At 43.9% G+C, this 15,280-nt stretch overlaps 2 protein-coding genes across 3 annotated transcripts in view; one reads left to right on the forward strand and one right to left on the reverse strand.

Moving 5' to 3' along the window:
• Window positions 1–2,554: 2,554 nt before the first annotated feature.
• On the forward strand, window positions 2,555–11,632 carry ANKRD1 (ankyrin repeat domain 1). Its single transcript, XM_059169482.1, has 9 exons — window positions 2,555–2,718; window positions 3,378–3,557; window positions 4,464–4,601; window positions 4,730–4,837; window positions 6,034–6,132; window positions 7,538–7,636; window positions 7,842–7,940; window positions 8,077–8,175; window positions 10,748–11,632. The coding sequence occupies exons 1-9, from the start codon at window positions 2,692–2,694 to the stop codon at window positions 10,856–10,858; spliced, it is 960 nt and encodes a 319-aa protein (XP_059025465.1). The 5' UTR covers window positions 2,555–2,691; the 3' UTR covers window positions 10,859–11,632.
• Window positions 11,633–14,301: 2,669 nt separating this feature from the next.
• The window catches only part of RPP30 (ribonuclease P/MRP subunit p30), a 30,722-nt gene continuing 29,743 nt past the window's right edge, over window positions 14,302–15,280 (reverse strand). The window contains exon 10 of one of the 2 annotated variants that reach the window (XM_059169487.1): window positions 14,302–14,646. In XM_059169487.1, the coding sequence (XP_059025470.1) occupies window positions 14,495–14,646 (152 nt within the window). In that variant the 3' untranslated portion in view covers window positions 14,302–14,494. The remainder of the gene's footprint in view (window positions 14,647–15,280) is intronic. The other variant, XM_059169484.1, reaches the window with a different exon arrangement.

Here is a 15,280-nt window from a genome sequence, read left to right on the forward strand (position 1 = left end):
TGACAAGAATGATTCGAAAATACAATTTTGTCTTCTGCGTTGTCAGGGAGCCAAATGCACCTAGAATCGCTTTTTGAAGCACAGATCCTGTCCTATGTTGTCATGCCTACTGGCCCAACACGGGGACAGGGGCGCGGAGAGGCCCGGCAGGGATTTTGCTGACCTGACAATCATGGCTGACCTGCCTGGTTGGCTCCTTTACTCTCAGTTCAGCCCATTCCATGAACTGTCCTCCCCTCTCACCCTCTGCGAAGTTCCCTTCAAGACTTCCTGGAGGGGCACCTGGGGGGCTCAGTAAGTCAGTGGGGGCTGACTTTTGATTTTGACTTAGGTCTTGATTTTGGGGTCGTGAGATCGAGCTGGGTATAGAGTCTGCTCAAGATTTTGAAAGATTCTCCATCTTCCTTTCCCTTTGACCCCTTCTCTCTCTCTCTCTCTCTCTCTGTCTCAAAAAAAAGAAAAGAAAAGAAAGAAAGACTTCCTGGAGCGTCCAGTACAGAATTAGTCAGGTTTGAGAGGAAAAACTCAGGGACTAGGGGAAGATTAAAGCTTGATGTGCCAACTTCCACCCACTTCTGCTTGCATTGTTTGAGGTGATCTAAACAATGAGCGCCTTTTATCAGTTTTGGTTGGGGCTTGCCCTTGAAAATCTCCTCTGTGCTCTGTGAGCTTTAGCTTTTGTTGGATGGAATCGAAACTCTTCAACCGAGTATCCACCAACCTGCTGTGTATCTGCAGCAAGTTACTCACTGTTTCTGGGCTGCAACCCCCTGTGTAAAATGAAAGCATGTGGGTCTTGCTTGAACTTTCAGGGCACTGATGGTGGTGGGATTCCATATTCAAGATCCTTAACCTGTGACCCTTCCCCAAAGATGTCTCCTAACCCTATTCTTGGTGTGGGTCAAGCCTGGAACAAAAAGTCCTGAGAAATGGTAGGAAAAGCTAAAATGGCCATTTCTCACTTGGATGGAAAAACCAAGGAAGACCTAAGAGTTGTGTCTGCCTCAAAGAGAACACCAGGAAATTTGTTTTAAGTAAAACCCTTTTTAGGAAAGAACAGTAGGAGACCAGAACAGATAAAGGAATTATAAGGAGGGTTCTTCTCCGCCAGGGTAGGTAGTCAATGTCTCATTCTGGCGGTTCCAGAAGATGTCCAGGAGCTGATCAGTTTGAGGGGAGAAGAGGATGGCAGCCATGTTGGTGGGGCAGAGTAGTCTTGAGGGGTTACAGATACATAAATTCAACATAACATCCTAACAGTCCCCTCCATAAATACTCCCTCTCATTCTCCCCTTTGTTTCTCTTACTGAGAAAACGAAGGTTATAAATGGCTTTGAAGGTATAATCCTAGTCTCTTCCTGAACCATAAAAAGACCTAAATATTGGAGCTCTTGGGTGTCTCAATGGGTTAAGCCTCTGCCTTTGGATCAGGTCATGGTCTTGGGGTCCTGGGATCGACCCCCATATTAGGCTCTCTGCTCAGTGGGGAGCCTGCTTCTCCCTCTCTATCTGCCTGCCTCTCTACTTGTGATCTCTCTCTCTCTGTCAAATAAGTAAATAAAATCTTAAAAAAAAAAAAAGCCTAAATATTTTTAGATAATTTAACAGCTCTGAATGAGAAACCAGAAACTGGGGTAGTCTTCACCCCTCCCCAGAGCAAAGCCCTCTGCCCCTCTAGCAATGTGTCTCAAACCTCTATGCATCAGAATTTTCTGAGTGCTTTGAAAAATACAGATTCCTAGGACCCACCATAAATGGATTCAGAATGCCCCGGCGTGGGCCCAGGAGATCTGCATTTTTGATAAGCTCGCACAGCTGAGTGTTTTAGCGATAGCCTCTGAGAACCTTGGCTCTATGACCCAAGCAACACCATGCCATTTCTAAATAACTGATCTCCTCTAATCTTGGTGGGGACCATTTGTATCAAAGAGGCCCCAGTAAGTATGTCCTTTTAGATGACAGGAAGCGTGTCATGTGCTAATTATGGCCAGTGACACCATAAAATAAAAGTGCATTACTGAATGCTTTCAGTTTCTTATAACGAGGGTAAGGTGGCATGTCATGGGGCCTTTTTAGTCCTAGACATCACTCCAGAGAATTCCAAACTGATATAGACAAGGGTCATTAGGACCCGGATCCTTTCCTCTCAGACTGTTTACCGATAGGAATAGGATGTCCTAAAGCAACACTTCCCCCAAGTGAAGTGTTGATAAGTCTGGTTATCAGCAAGATATTACTGGCAGTATGCTATGCAGGGTATTTACATTTTCTTGATAGGGTTAGTCATATGAAAGCTGGCAAAGAAGGAAAAGGAGCAGCCTGTGGTGTGGCATCAACAGACAGCTGTCCCCTGGCTTCTCGATAAATAGGATGACTTGCATTGCTGAGCGGTGTGGTCACCGCCCAAGGAATGGCCCTCTCACATTTCTTCCTGATTCACACATTCAGGGGGGTTACTTGGCAGCCCCTCCCTCCTCTGCTTCCCAGACACAGAGTCTGGAATGAAAATTCACCTGCCTCTGAGTTGGCCGCGGGTGGGGGCAGGGGTGTTACTTGGGTTCCCAGGTTGGGAGATGACCTCACCCGGCCCTCACTATATAAGGCGACCGGTGTGGAGGGGCTCCGCAGGGCTGACACGAGGCACTCAGTTCCACAGCAGCAAACACGCAGACGAACCAACCTCAGGCTGACATGATGGTGATGAAAGTGGAAGAGTTGGTATGTAAGACACGTTGTTGTCTCGCCATGAAAACCAGTGTAGTCTTGGTTTTTATATGAACCCCGAAATGTCCTTCTTCTTCAGGCATAATGCATAGGTACTCTGATGTCGTCCACAGAGCAGGTTTGGCCTAAGTGATAAAATAAGTGAAACTGGGAAAACAAATCTGGCCGTCATGAATGTTCTCTGTATTTCCTATTTATTCTCCTTTGGTTTTCTTACGAAAGCGTGGATTCACAGGTAGTTATGAGGATGCCTTAGGGAAGAAGTTCTATGGCAAGAATAGATGTCTGGAAACTTACACAACTCAAGGCCAAGAGTCAGTCAAAAGTACCCGAAATGGAAGAATTTTAAATAATCATGGAGGGGTTGTAGTTTTCTTAGGTGAAGTGTGATTAGGTGGATTAAAAGTGCATTTAAATGTATCAGCCTAAACTCAACCTTGCTTTACCAAGAGAGGAGGACCATCGTCTGATGGCCTTCCTGGTCTCCTGCAGCAGCAGCAGCAGCGTGTCCCAGCCTGGGATCTGAGAGCACAGCCCACGGAGGTGGCTATCATCAGGCAAGGAGGACCAGGGCCCCCCTGCAGCATTGTCTCTGGAGAATGATCCCAGGACAGGCCCTGCTACTTCTGACCTACAATTTTCTTTCCTCCTAGGTCACAGGGAAGAAGAATGGCAGTGAGGAGACTGGGGAGTTCCTACCTGAGGATTTCAGAGATGGGCAGTATGAAGCTGCTGTTACTTTAGAGAAGCAAGAGGACCTGAAGACACTTCCAGCCCACTCCCTGAGCCTGGGGGAGCAACAGTGGAAAATTGAGAAAGAGCGAGAGGCGGAGGTAAGGACCCTTCTTGGAATCCACTAGTGTGGGAAGTCAGGGATGGGGTGAGAGAAGGAGGTGCCAGGCAGGAAGGAGAAAAGGGAGGAAACAAAATAAATGCAACCATCCAAAGGTGTTTCTTTGCCAAATTCAAACCCATAAAGAGACAACTTCTATAGGACAGGTTGTAGGAACTAATTCTGTAGCAAGACAATGACTTCTGGATTCTAAATCAATGATTGAAGGTTCTACGACTACGTTCAGATTTAAAGACTTGGAAAGAGAAACATGACCAGTGAATTTCTGATGTCATACACTGTCTAGTTAATCCCAGGCAAGAGAGACTTTTTCTCAATCACATGGCTTTGGCTGTGTTCATTATCTGTGCTGACAATCCGTGGTGCCGTGTGAATTTACATTCCTTACTAATTGCAGATAAAACATGCCTTAGTTAGCAGTAGTCTCAGGAAAGCCTGCTTCATGAGCCCTGCTCTGTAGGCTGCCTGAAAGAGACTGGCATTGATATTTCGGAACTTAACCCTTATTGTTGGATTCTTTTGAGTTAAATAAAAAAATTCGACAGAAACCCAGGGTTTGTTTATGGAAATGATGACTCGATGCTCAGTTACAGACTATATCCTAACTCCAATGAGTCAAAGGCTGATGCTACAGGCAAGGGAAGTGAAGATGAAAATGTAGACGCCCCAAATTCTTGAATAAGAAGTCACTAAGTCAAAGTCCATGATTAGTTTTAAAGGTTGCTGTTGCTTTTCTTTTTTGTTTTTTTTGTTTGTTTGTTTTTTACTTTTTTTTACTGTTTTGCTCCAGCTGTTTCCCCCATACTTATCACAGACCTTGCAGATTTTGTTTAGACACAACCAGAATGCTGGTCACCATGTTTTGAAATATGGATTTCTTTTTTAGCTCAAGAAGAAAAAACTAGAACAAAGATCAAAGCTTGAAAATTTAGAAGACCTTGAAGTCATCATTCAGCTGAAGAAAAGGAAAAAATACAAGAAGACTAAAGTCCCAGCTATAAAGGAACCTGAACCTGAAATCATTGTAAGGATGGTTTGCTTTGCTAGTATTACATGTCTGGCATTAGGCTGCTGGGGAATAAATATCTGTGGAGGGTTTGATTGGATGTCGGAAAGCTCACAGTAACTCCCGCACTTTGCTCTTGGCTTTAGACGGAACCTGTGGATGTGCCGAGGTTCCTGAAGGCTGCCCTGGAGAATAAACTGCCAGTAGTAGAAAAATTCTTGTTGGACAAGAACAATCCAGATGTCTGTGATGAGGTAACTTCTACAAAGTGCTGCAAAATCCAGCTCATTCATTTTGTGCTGTTTCTGCTTAACTTCTGCCTTGCTAACACGGTGCCAACAAGCACTCCACCTGGAACAGTCTCTCCAGCTGTTGTCCCAGATGCCACTAGCATATTAGGGTAGTGCAGTGGTCCAGAACAAAGACGCTGGATTCGAGCTGAGAATTGCAGCATTTTTTGCACTCTCATATTCTTCCAGCTGACTTTTTAGTTTGTCTTTAGCTTTTCATGTTCTTGGGGTAGACTTTTAATAAGGCAGGACCAATAAGTCCCTTTTAGACAGACATACAATAGCAGCATCCTTTAAAAGAAAAAAAAAAAAAAAGATTTTATTTATTAGACAGGGGGAGGGCCTGAGCAGGGAGCATGATGCAGGGTTTGATTCCAGGACCCCGGGATCATGACCTGAACTGAAAGGAGATGCTTAACCGACCGAGCCACCCAGGTGCCCCAATAGCATCATCCTTGATTGGACCTAAACACATCACCACTACTCAGGGACTCTGTGACTTGAGTTCAAGTGCTGGCTCTATCACTATGTGACTATTTGATTTTAGCAGCTACTTTGCATTTCCTAGACCTCTGTTTCCTCGTCTGTAAATAGAGGACACTGGAGTGAACAGTGGCAACAGTTGTTCTAGGCCAAATAGTCAACCCATTAATATGAAGTCTTTTTACCAGAAGCACTAATCCTTTTTGTATCCTTTCCCCCCCTGAACTGAATGGAGAATCATTTCTGAAGTTGAACTAAAAATAAGTCCCCCATTCTCTTAAAGAAGAATTGAATACTTTTTGATATTCAACCCAGCAACGGTCCCAGATGGGAGAAAACCTTCTGGTCTGCATGGCAAATTCTACACAAACAATGAAGGCACAAAATTCAAGAAAGGGAAATGTCAGCGTTGAGGTAGTTGTGAGCTTGAAGTTCACATCCCTCCATGAGGACCACTGAGCACTTAGAAATGTACCTGCAGGAAACTCAAGCCTCAGTTGCAGGATCACTGTTCTAGTTCTGAAATATTAGTGCATTTGACATTTCTAATTCAAAAAGTACTCGAGTTTCTATCAGTGAGGTTGTAGGAGTCCTCAGCTTCCTGCCTCTTAGAAAGGATTTCTGCTCATTTTTATATGCATCGCTATCTCTCTCTTTTTAAATCTCTCTTCTGACAGTATAAACGGACGGCTCTTCACAGAGCGTGCTTAGAAGGACATTTGGCAATTGTGGAGAAGTTAATGGAAGCTGGAGCTCAGATCGAATTCCGTGATATGGTAAATATATTTCTTTGTTTGGAAATGAGCCAAAATAAGGAATCCATATGAAGCTTGAGAAAACCTACGATGAAAAATGGGGCTGATTGGATTGAAAATTGATCTGAGAAAACCAGGCAAAAGCTCATTTCTCCATACAAAAGGAAGTTGGGAGAGGGGGCTAGGTCATGTGGAAAGTATTTTCCATACATACTGAAGAGGAGACGAGTGTTCCAGGGAAAAGAAGGAAGTGAAAGCCACTGCATGCAATTCAATATCCCCATCAGAGAGTTGGGTCAGTATCAAGTCAGTAGCATTACTGAGAAGTAATACAGTCAGCACTTGCCTCTCGGTGTCCCTGTCCTTCCATTATACACGACAGTCTGCTCGTGGCCCCTTGGCAGCCAGCGATGTGTCAGAATTCTCCAGCTGTACACCTTGTATGATAGATGCCATCAGTGAGATCAGGGGCTAAACTGCATACGGAATGAACTGCATCCATGGAAAGTAGCTGCTATTCAGACTTCAAGAATTCAACTACTGTGAGTTCTACAAAGACCAGCACACAGCATATTTTATGGACTGAAGATTGGGCTGGGAAAATGCTTTATTTATTTAAATGCAGCTCAATTTGACTTTATAGCAAAGTGGAAGAGGGATATTAAAAAAGTCCAAAGAATTTGAACAAAATTGAACCCTGAAGACAAACACATAGGAAAGCAATAAAAAAAAAAAAAAAAAAAAAAAAAGGTTTGCATGAAAAGACACTAACATTCATGAATGCATGATTTGGAAGGCCAGGAACATGTCAGAGAGGGGAAGAGGGCATCTCCCAAGAGTCAGGGCAGTGTGTGATGACTTTGAGTGGGGACACTTGAGGGACACTGGTTGTGTTGGCATAAATGACAGCACAGAACCAACAAGAGATGAGGAAAAAAGCACGGGACACAGAAAGAGGGGGCAGATCCAGATTAAAATCTCTTGGAAGGGAGTACTTTTATTCTGCCAGAATTTTAAAATGCGTTTCTCTAGAACTTCTGAGTATATTTGGCAAAAGTGGCTAAAAGTTCCAGGCAGATGTGGGTTTGGATATCTATTCTGATACTTACTAGCTGTTCTTCCTTGGGCAAGAAACTTGACTATTTTGGAGACTTGTTTTTCTCATCTGCCAAACGAGTGCAGTCACACTTACCTCATAACGTTGCTGGGAGGACCAGTCCATCGAAAGTGCACAGCACCTTGTCGGCATGCTGAAATTCTCAATAAACTGTAGTTCTCAGTCATTGTAGTCGTAATCCATAGGGGGACAGCCTACTGCTACTATGGATGCTTCAGCCAGTTGGTGTTCCCAGGTCTCAGAAACCAAGTATTAACTCCTCGGACCAGTTCTTTACATTAACTCATGTCTTTTTACCTTCTGGTATAGCTTGAATCTACAGCCCTCCACTGGGCAAGCCGTGGAGGAAACCTCGATGTCTTAAAATTGCTACTGAATAAAGGAGCAAAAATCAGTGCTCGGGATAAGGTATTTATTTCCCCCTCCCCCATTCCTGGGCCCCTCTCCCCTCCCCCCTCCTCTCCCAAAGCCACCTCACCGTTTGGGTCAGCGGGAAGCTTATGCTGTGTGGGGCAACATAGTGGCCACTTGTCCCCCTCGCACATGCCTTAGGGGTCTGGGACAACCTCTGTCCCTGAGCCCCGCAAATCAGTCGCATTCTTTAATTTCCCAGTTGCTCAGCACAGCGCTGCACGTAGCCGTGAGGACTGGCCACTACGAGTGCGCAGAGCATCTCATCGCCTGTGAGGCTGACCTCAACGCCAAAGACCGAGTGAGTCCCTGGGCCAAGTTCCACCTCCAGCAGCTCCAGCCTCACTTATCTGGAATCACTCCCCAAGCCTGGGCTCTTGTGGGACCCACTTCCTGGCCTCAGGCCCCACTTTAGCCTGTGGTCTCTGCTTCTCTAGGAAGGAGATACCCCTCTGCATGATGCTGTGAGGCTGAACCGTTACAAAATGATCAGACTCCTGATTATGTATGGGGCCGACCTCAACATCAAGAATTGTGTAAGTACCTGAAATAAGCAGCCCCGCTTGTGGGCTTTCTGATGCACGAAAGCATCTCTGTTCTACTTGAAAATGGCCCCATGGTGGTAGGATTTCAGGGTTTAGGGGGTGGTCTTGTGATGCTTTAAATGCCCCTGTCTATTCCCCTAATGACATTGCTAGTCCTTGGCAAGGACTCGGGTCACCTGGTCAGAGATGGGTGGAGCCATCATAACACAATCACAGTGTCCGGCGATTCTTTTAAGATTTCCTCTTGAAAATATGAGACGGTCAAATTGCTCACCTTCACAAACCTAAGCACTGTCTTCCCTGGACACCCGTGGCTGAGCAAGGCCTGGGGTTGTCAGGAATAAAGACAGGCACCATTCTTGAAAGGATTAAATTCCACAGCAGTCAATGGGGCCAAGAGCCAATGAACTGAAATTAATCAATATCGCATCTGAGTAATTCTGAGTAGTCCTCCCCTCCTTACAACAGCAGGACATGCTACCACTTTCTTCCAGGGTTAGCCATGCTTTTGCCTATATTTTTTGAGATAATTTCTATCCATTCTCCAGTGTGGTTTATCTGCATATCCCTCAAAATAATTTCCTATATTTAGGCCCTGAAAATGCTCATATAAGTCCCTTCTACAAGTACGTGTTAATTTAGCTTCATCTGCAAGCCAGGGAAGAGAGCCAACTTTTCCTCATGGTCCCAATTCCCAGACAAACACCATCTAATATAAGCTTTAAAAATATCACTGGGAGGAATGGATAGAAATTACCAAAGAAATAATTGGAAAGATTTGGTAGAGAATCACTTCACAAAGAAGGAAAACCCCAGTCATCTTCTATTGTGAATAATTTCCTCCCCTTATTGTGTTACTGTGAGACTGAGAGGAATATTTTATCATAAAAAAAAAAAAAACAAACCTCAAAACTGTCTTGGTGTTAGGAACAAAGGATAGAAGCATTAAACAGAGGCTGCCTGGATGGGAAAGTGTTAATAGTAGGATCCCCTCATCCTTCATATTGGGATTGGTCTTATCTAATAAATTAAATAAATTAGCGGGAAAAAAGTAGATTTAATGAAATCTCCAAAACTGCAGAAACTATGACAATTATTTTTAGGCAGTAAGACATTACCAGCCCAGAGAACTAGCCTACAGATTTGGGGGAGACAGTGTAAGTAGCCAGAAAATCAGGAGATAAATTCTAATAGAGATGAGGTAAAGGAATTCATGGAAGAATAGCCCAAAATATACCAATGGGGCTCATGGCTTTGAATTATCAGTTAGAGTCCAACATAAGGGTCCTAGAACTATTAATGTCATTGATCCAATGGCTGGATATTCCCCAAAAGACCACAAAGCCACTGGACACCATCTTGAGGGGGACTGGAAACAACACACAGTACATTATTCTGTTGTCCAAAGCTCTGTCACCATGTGTACCGATGAGTGTTTCTCAAGGAACATGCTACAGAGGTGGGGAGTTCCAAAATGAGGGTTACAGGGCCACTACTTCAAATAAGCACAGGGGCCAGGCAGATCACCTAAATTACATAAATGTTGGCTGCAGGGGGTCTGTGCACATAACTTTTAAAGGTGGTGGCTCCTCCCCACCCCAGTCCATTGTTGCTCTGTGAAGTCCTAGGTATCATGCTGGCCAACTCTTCCGCTTTTCTCAGAGAGTTCACGGATTCAGTTGGGAAATCTCCTAATTTCCGACTGTTGCCAATTAATTCCAACTTTTAAGAAATCTGAGTTCTGTGTGGGCCCAAACAAAAGAGGTCTCTAGACTGATTTGCATCTTAAAGCTGCCAGTTCACAGTCTCTGAGTTAAAGAGACTTCAAAAGAACAGGGGTGGGAAATTTTAAGACTTCTCATATTTAAAGACAAGAATTGAGAGGTGACATGGTATGCATTTTCGTAATTGTCTGGAGACCTACGCATAAGTGGAAAAGCATTTTGGTCTCAAAAATTATTTACACATTGTTGATGTCCCCCCAAGAAAAAGGAAATTTCCCAGGAGATCCCAGTTGAAAACTAGCCCTCTCGGAGCAGTAATAGTTCTGCACAGCACCTGAGGACTTCGCCAAGGTGTCCAAATAGCTCGTTTACCATCATGTTTTATCAGGAATCATTTTCCAAATTGATAGGAACTGGTTCTTGACCACTTTCTCCCCAGGCCTCTGCTACAGGATACTGGATATATAGAGAGGCATTTTTAAAATTTCAAAGTGACTTGGAATGCTCTTCCCATTTACTGTCTAGGAACTGGGGATTGAATTTTTTTTTTTTTTTAAATACCTGGGGCAGTCCCACAGGGCAGGGGAAAAAAAAAAAAATCAACAACAAAACCCCCAAACATTGCTCATCTGAAATGCCATAAAGCATTCCTGTGAGAAACACTGAAGGGCTGATTTGAATATAAACTGCAAATCACTCATAGTGGAAAGCATAAAACAGGTCAACAACATAGACCCATCCATTACCTCATTAAACACACACACACACACACAGAGGATGTGTAGAATTTATAGATGCCTTCCATCTGAAAGTCACATTTCCTCCTGCACTTTGATTAGGCTGGGAAGACCCCAATGGATCTGGTCCTGCACTGGCAGAATGGAACCAAAGCGATATTTGACAGCCTGAAGGAGAACTCCTACAAAACCTCTCGCATAGCCTCCTTCTGAGGGAAATGGCGCCGCTCGCATCCCGTTGTTCTTCACCAGCATTTTGAAGGCAAGTCCCCAAGGAAGAGCAACGAGTCCTAACACCCAGCTCCTATCCACCTGTTGTACAGCTGCACCCAGTGAAGTCTGGAGAAAGCACAGGCATATAGTTAGGGGAATTTCCCTTAGTGAATCTCACTCTATTTATTTTAATTTATTTCCATTTATTTATTTATTTATTTACTGTGATGCCACTGGAAATTCTGATCCTTCACAATGACCCACTTGGTGAGCAAATCTTCATTTGTATATAACACTTCAGAGCCTCCCCGTAGATTTGCTCTTAAACCATGTTAACGAGCAATGCTGCTCGTGCCTAATCATGTGCACCTCATTGGTGGATGATATTTCAAGGTGTTTTTTTTTTTAAAGGACAAGGGTGATTATTACAGCCTTCTTTTCTCCTGAATTTTTAATACTGAAGTTTGGGGCAGTGGGAGGCGTGTAGAGACAGGAGGAGAAACTGTAGAATGAGAGGGATTCTGTGAGGAGGACGGTGAAGCCAAGCCGTCAGACGCCCGGGCCTGGTATTCCTTACCAAGTCACATGTTGTCCCAAGGTGAAGAGAATGTCATGAGTGTAAATGGCATGTTCGTGGCAGGTGCAGGCCACTGGGCCATGATGAAGTGAATTTGCTGAAAAAAAGATGAAAGTGACCGCAAAGTGTAAATGTGTACATGTATATTATGTTGTATGTCTATTTTATATTCATAATAAAAGCAAATTCTAAACCTCTTTCTAAGTGCTTCTATAAGTATGGTGGGAAAGAACCATGTGAAAAAGGCCATTTAGATGGAGTTTTTTGTCTTCCAAGTTTTGGGGATTGGAAATGTCCTGTAAAATAGTACCTCTCAACAGTATTGACCATGTATGCAGACCACCTGAGGATCTTGCTAAAATGCAGTTTCTGATCCCTCCCATTCATTGCAGGGGTGGGGGGTGGGGAGAGGCAGACTGCATTTCTGAGAAGCTCCCTGATGATGCAGAGGTGGTGGTACACCAGAAGCACACTTTGAGCAGCAAGGCTGGGAAAACCATCACCAAGATAGAGGAGTTCAAGTTCTTTTGGCCCCAGTGGTGGGGAGAAAGAGACCCCTGGTGGGAAGAATGATTACTGCACGTTAAACAAATGATCGTTGACATTCCCATCAGCGCTAATCAGAGGCTTAACGATTATTGTGGACACCGCTGTGTGTCAGAGGCTGCCCACGAGAAAATACACCTGGTTAATGATTTCTGACCTCCAAGGGGAGCCATTTTGTTGCCAGGTGCTAGGCCAGGTGCTAAGACCTGTGACGAGAAAACCAGATTGTCCCTGCCCTGCTTTCCGGGAACAGATGAATATTAAAGAAATAATGTCCAAAGTTAATACACAGTAATGATCTGTGGTAAGTCCAATGAAGGGAAAAAAACAAGAGTGCTGTGAGTCTCAGACGCAAAAGCACACTCATTTGAAGGGGAGAGACAAGGTGGGGAATTCTACAAAGACTTCACTGAGGTGCTGACTTTTTGAGGCAGTCTGAAGGATGAGCTGGAGTTATTCCAGACAGCAGAGGCCACCGGAAAGGGCACAATCATGGGGAAAGTCTGGCACTTTAGGAAATGTATGAAGGCCAATATAAAACAGTAGCATTGGGGTCCCTAGCTCTAAAACTCTCTCCGGGTGGAAGAACACACACAGCCTTTTGGCTATGCCTCTAACACTGAAAGCTTGCGCAGGCAAGGTCCCTAAGCAGAAGGTGTTCTAGTCAGCTGCTCCCAGACACCTAAGTTGTGAGGATGGTTTGAGATACCTTTGAGCCTTTTGTATCTAGTCTCCTAACCTCCCAAGGGCATCAGGAACTTCAGTCCCTCCATTGTCTCCCTCCTGCTAGGGTCCTGGGTCTAACCAGTCATGTCCTTAAGGCTTGGGTCCTCCCACTTCCTCCTCTTAAAGCATCCACAACACAAATCACATTTTCCTTGCTTGTATTGGTGTCTCCCACAGCAGAACTTGGCAGGTTATTAAGTGACCGAGCTCTCTCTTTATGATGGCTTCCTCAAACCCCCCTCTCCGCAACAGCTGGGAGGGTACAAAAAACACTTCTGAGTCACCACATGAGATTTCCACCAGCACAAAGGTAAAGGGCGAAGGTACCCCATGAAAGACAACATGGGGTAAGTCCCATTTGAATAAGGCCAACTCCGTCACCTCTGCTAATGGAGAAGATAAACACTTCAGGCAAAGCTTTCACCTGTCTCACAGGTGGTCAACTTTAAAGCTCTTTGTCTTGCCACTTGAGCCAACTCTTTGCCCACAATCTGTCTCTCATCTTGGCCCTTCCTCAGTAAAGAGAACGTCCCATTGACCAACAGATGCCTGGTGGTTTTTCTTGCTTCTCTTTTCCTCACTCCTTTATCCCCATCAACCTCCAAGTCTTCTTACCAAGTATCCTCTCTAAGTGGCTCTGCAGTCTGTCCACTTCTTGCATCCCAGGGGCCACTGCTCTAGCTCAGATGGCCACAATGTCCTCCGTTACTCAAATGACCCTTGCTGGGCTCCTGGCCTTGGGCTCTTTTCCCGCCAGTCTGTTAAGTTGCAGGTTTTTTTTTTTTTTTAATTTTTTTTTTTTTTTTATTAAACATATAATGTGTTATTACAGAGTGATTTTTCTAAACTGCAAATCTGGTCAAGCCATTCACCTCTTTCAAATTCTTCAGTGGCAGGGTGCCTGTCTGGCTTAGTGGGTTAAAGCCTCTGCCTTCAGCTCAGGTCATGATCCCAGGGTCCTGGGATGGAGCCCCACATAGGGCTCTCTGCTCAGCGGGGAGCCTGCTTCCTCTTCTCTCTCTCTGCCTGTCTCTCTGCCTACTTGTGATCTCTGTCAAATAAATAAATAAATACAATTTTAAAAAAATTAAAAAAAATTCTTCAGTGGCTTCCCATTGCCCTCAGGATGAAATGAAAATTCAACATTTTTCAAAAATCCTTGAAATCTGACTGCCTTTAACTCTCTATTCTCATCTATTTCTTATCACTCTCTTCACTAAACTGAATTTCAACTCTGTGTACTTTTCAGTTCCTTAAAAAATCCAGGTATTCTTATGTTTCAGTTTATAATGGACCATTTAGTCCTATTATTGTTTAAGTTGTTTTCATTTTCCTGTTATTCTAGACATTGTTGCAGTGAATATCCTTATCCACTACCCTTCATACCTAACCAGCTATTTCTGAAGAAACACATTCACAGAAGACTCTGTAAGATTAGTATCAAATTAATCCCCTTCCATTATGTTATTGATTTCCCCCCAAATTATGAGAATTCTCATCTTATAAATCTTTTCTCTTCCAACCTGATTCACCTGTGGTGAATTTTCCTAATTACTGAGAAAGCTCACCATCTTTGTTTATGGAGCATTTTTTGGATCCATCTTTATTGCCCAGTTTCTATTATGTCAGGTTCCTTGGAAGCAGAACCTGAAATGAGGATTCTTGTGTTAGTGATTTATTGAACGTGCTCTTTAAGGCGATGAGGAAAACAGGACAGGGCAGGAGAAACAGGCAAAGATGTGCTTTCAGGAAGAGTCTCTCCTCAGCCTTATCCCAGCTCCGGAGTATCAGTCACGCTGTGGAGGCCAGAAGGCCGGGTGATAATGTCCTGCATCAGGCACAAGCCACAGGCCGAACTGGGTTGGGGGTAGGGGGTGGTGAGGTAAAGCTTCCCAGGCCTCTTTGGGTAAGGTGAGTTCCATCAGCCCAGGGCAGTGCTCTGGGGAGAGTGAAGAGAAACCATGAGTGCTCAAATTTGAATCAGCTGGAGAGAGGGTACACCAGCCTGGTGAAAGGGATTTGGTGGACACTAACAGCATTTATCAAATTGCATGTTTTTATTTGTTTTTTAGATCGGTGGGGGGGGGGGACAAAGTGAGGAAAGAATCTCAAGCAGGCTCCACGTCCAGTGTGGAGCCTGACGAGGGGCTCAAGCTCACCACCTTGAGATCACGACCTGAGCCGAAATCAAGAGTGGAACACCCAACTGACTGAGCCCTCAAATTGCACCCCTCAAATTGCATGTTTTTAAAAAATAATTTTTTAAAGCTTTTACTAAGGATGCTAAACTCCTCTGCTCTATAAGATGCCTCATTAATCTACTTTTTTAGTTGTACTTTTCTAACAGAACATTAGTTTTATAGAGGCAAGTTAATTTTCATGTTTTCTGGCTTTGATGACCATATTTAGGTTTTTTCCAACCCAAGGTTATTTTAGACAAAAAAGTACCTACCTTTTCTTTAGTATTTTACAAACTTTAAAAAAAATTTAATTCTTTAATCCATTTGAATTTAGTGTGGTGTACATTGGGTAGAAGATAAGGATTAGACTTTTTTTTTCCTAAATGATAGAAC

This window comes from Mustela lutreola, chromosome 4, assembly GCF_030435805.1.
Source record: "Mustela lutreola isolate mMusLut2 chromosome 4, mMusLut2.pri, whole genome shotgun sequence".
NCBI lineage: Eukaryota > Metazoa > Chordata > Mammalia > Carnivora > Mustelidae > Mustela > Mustela lutreola.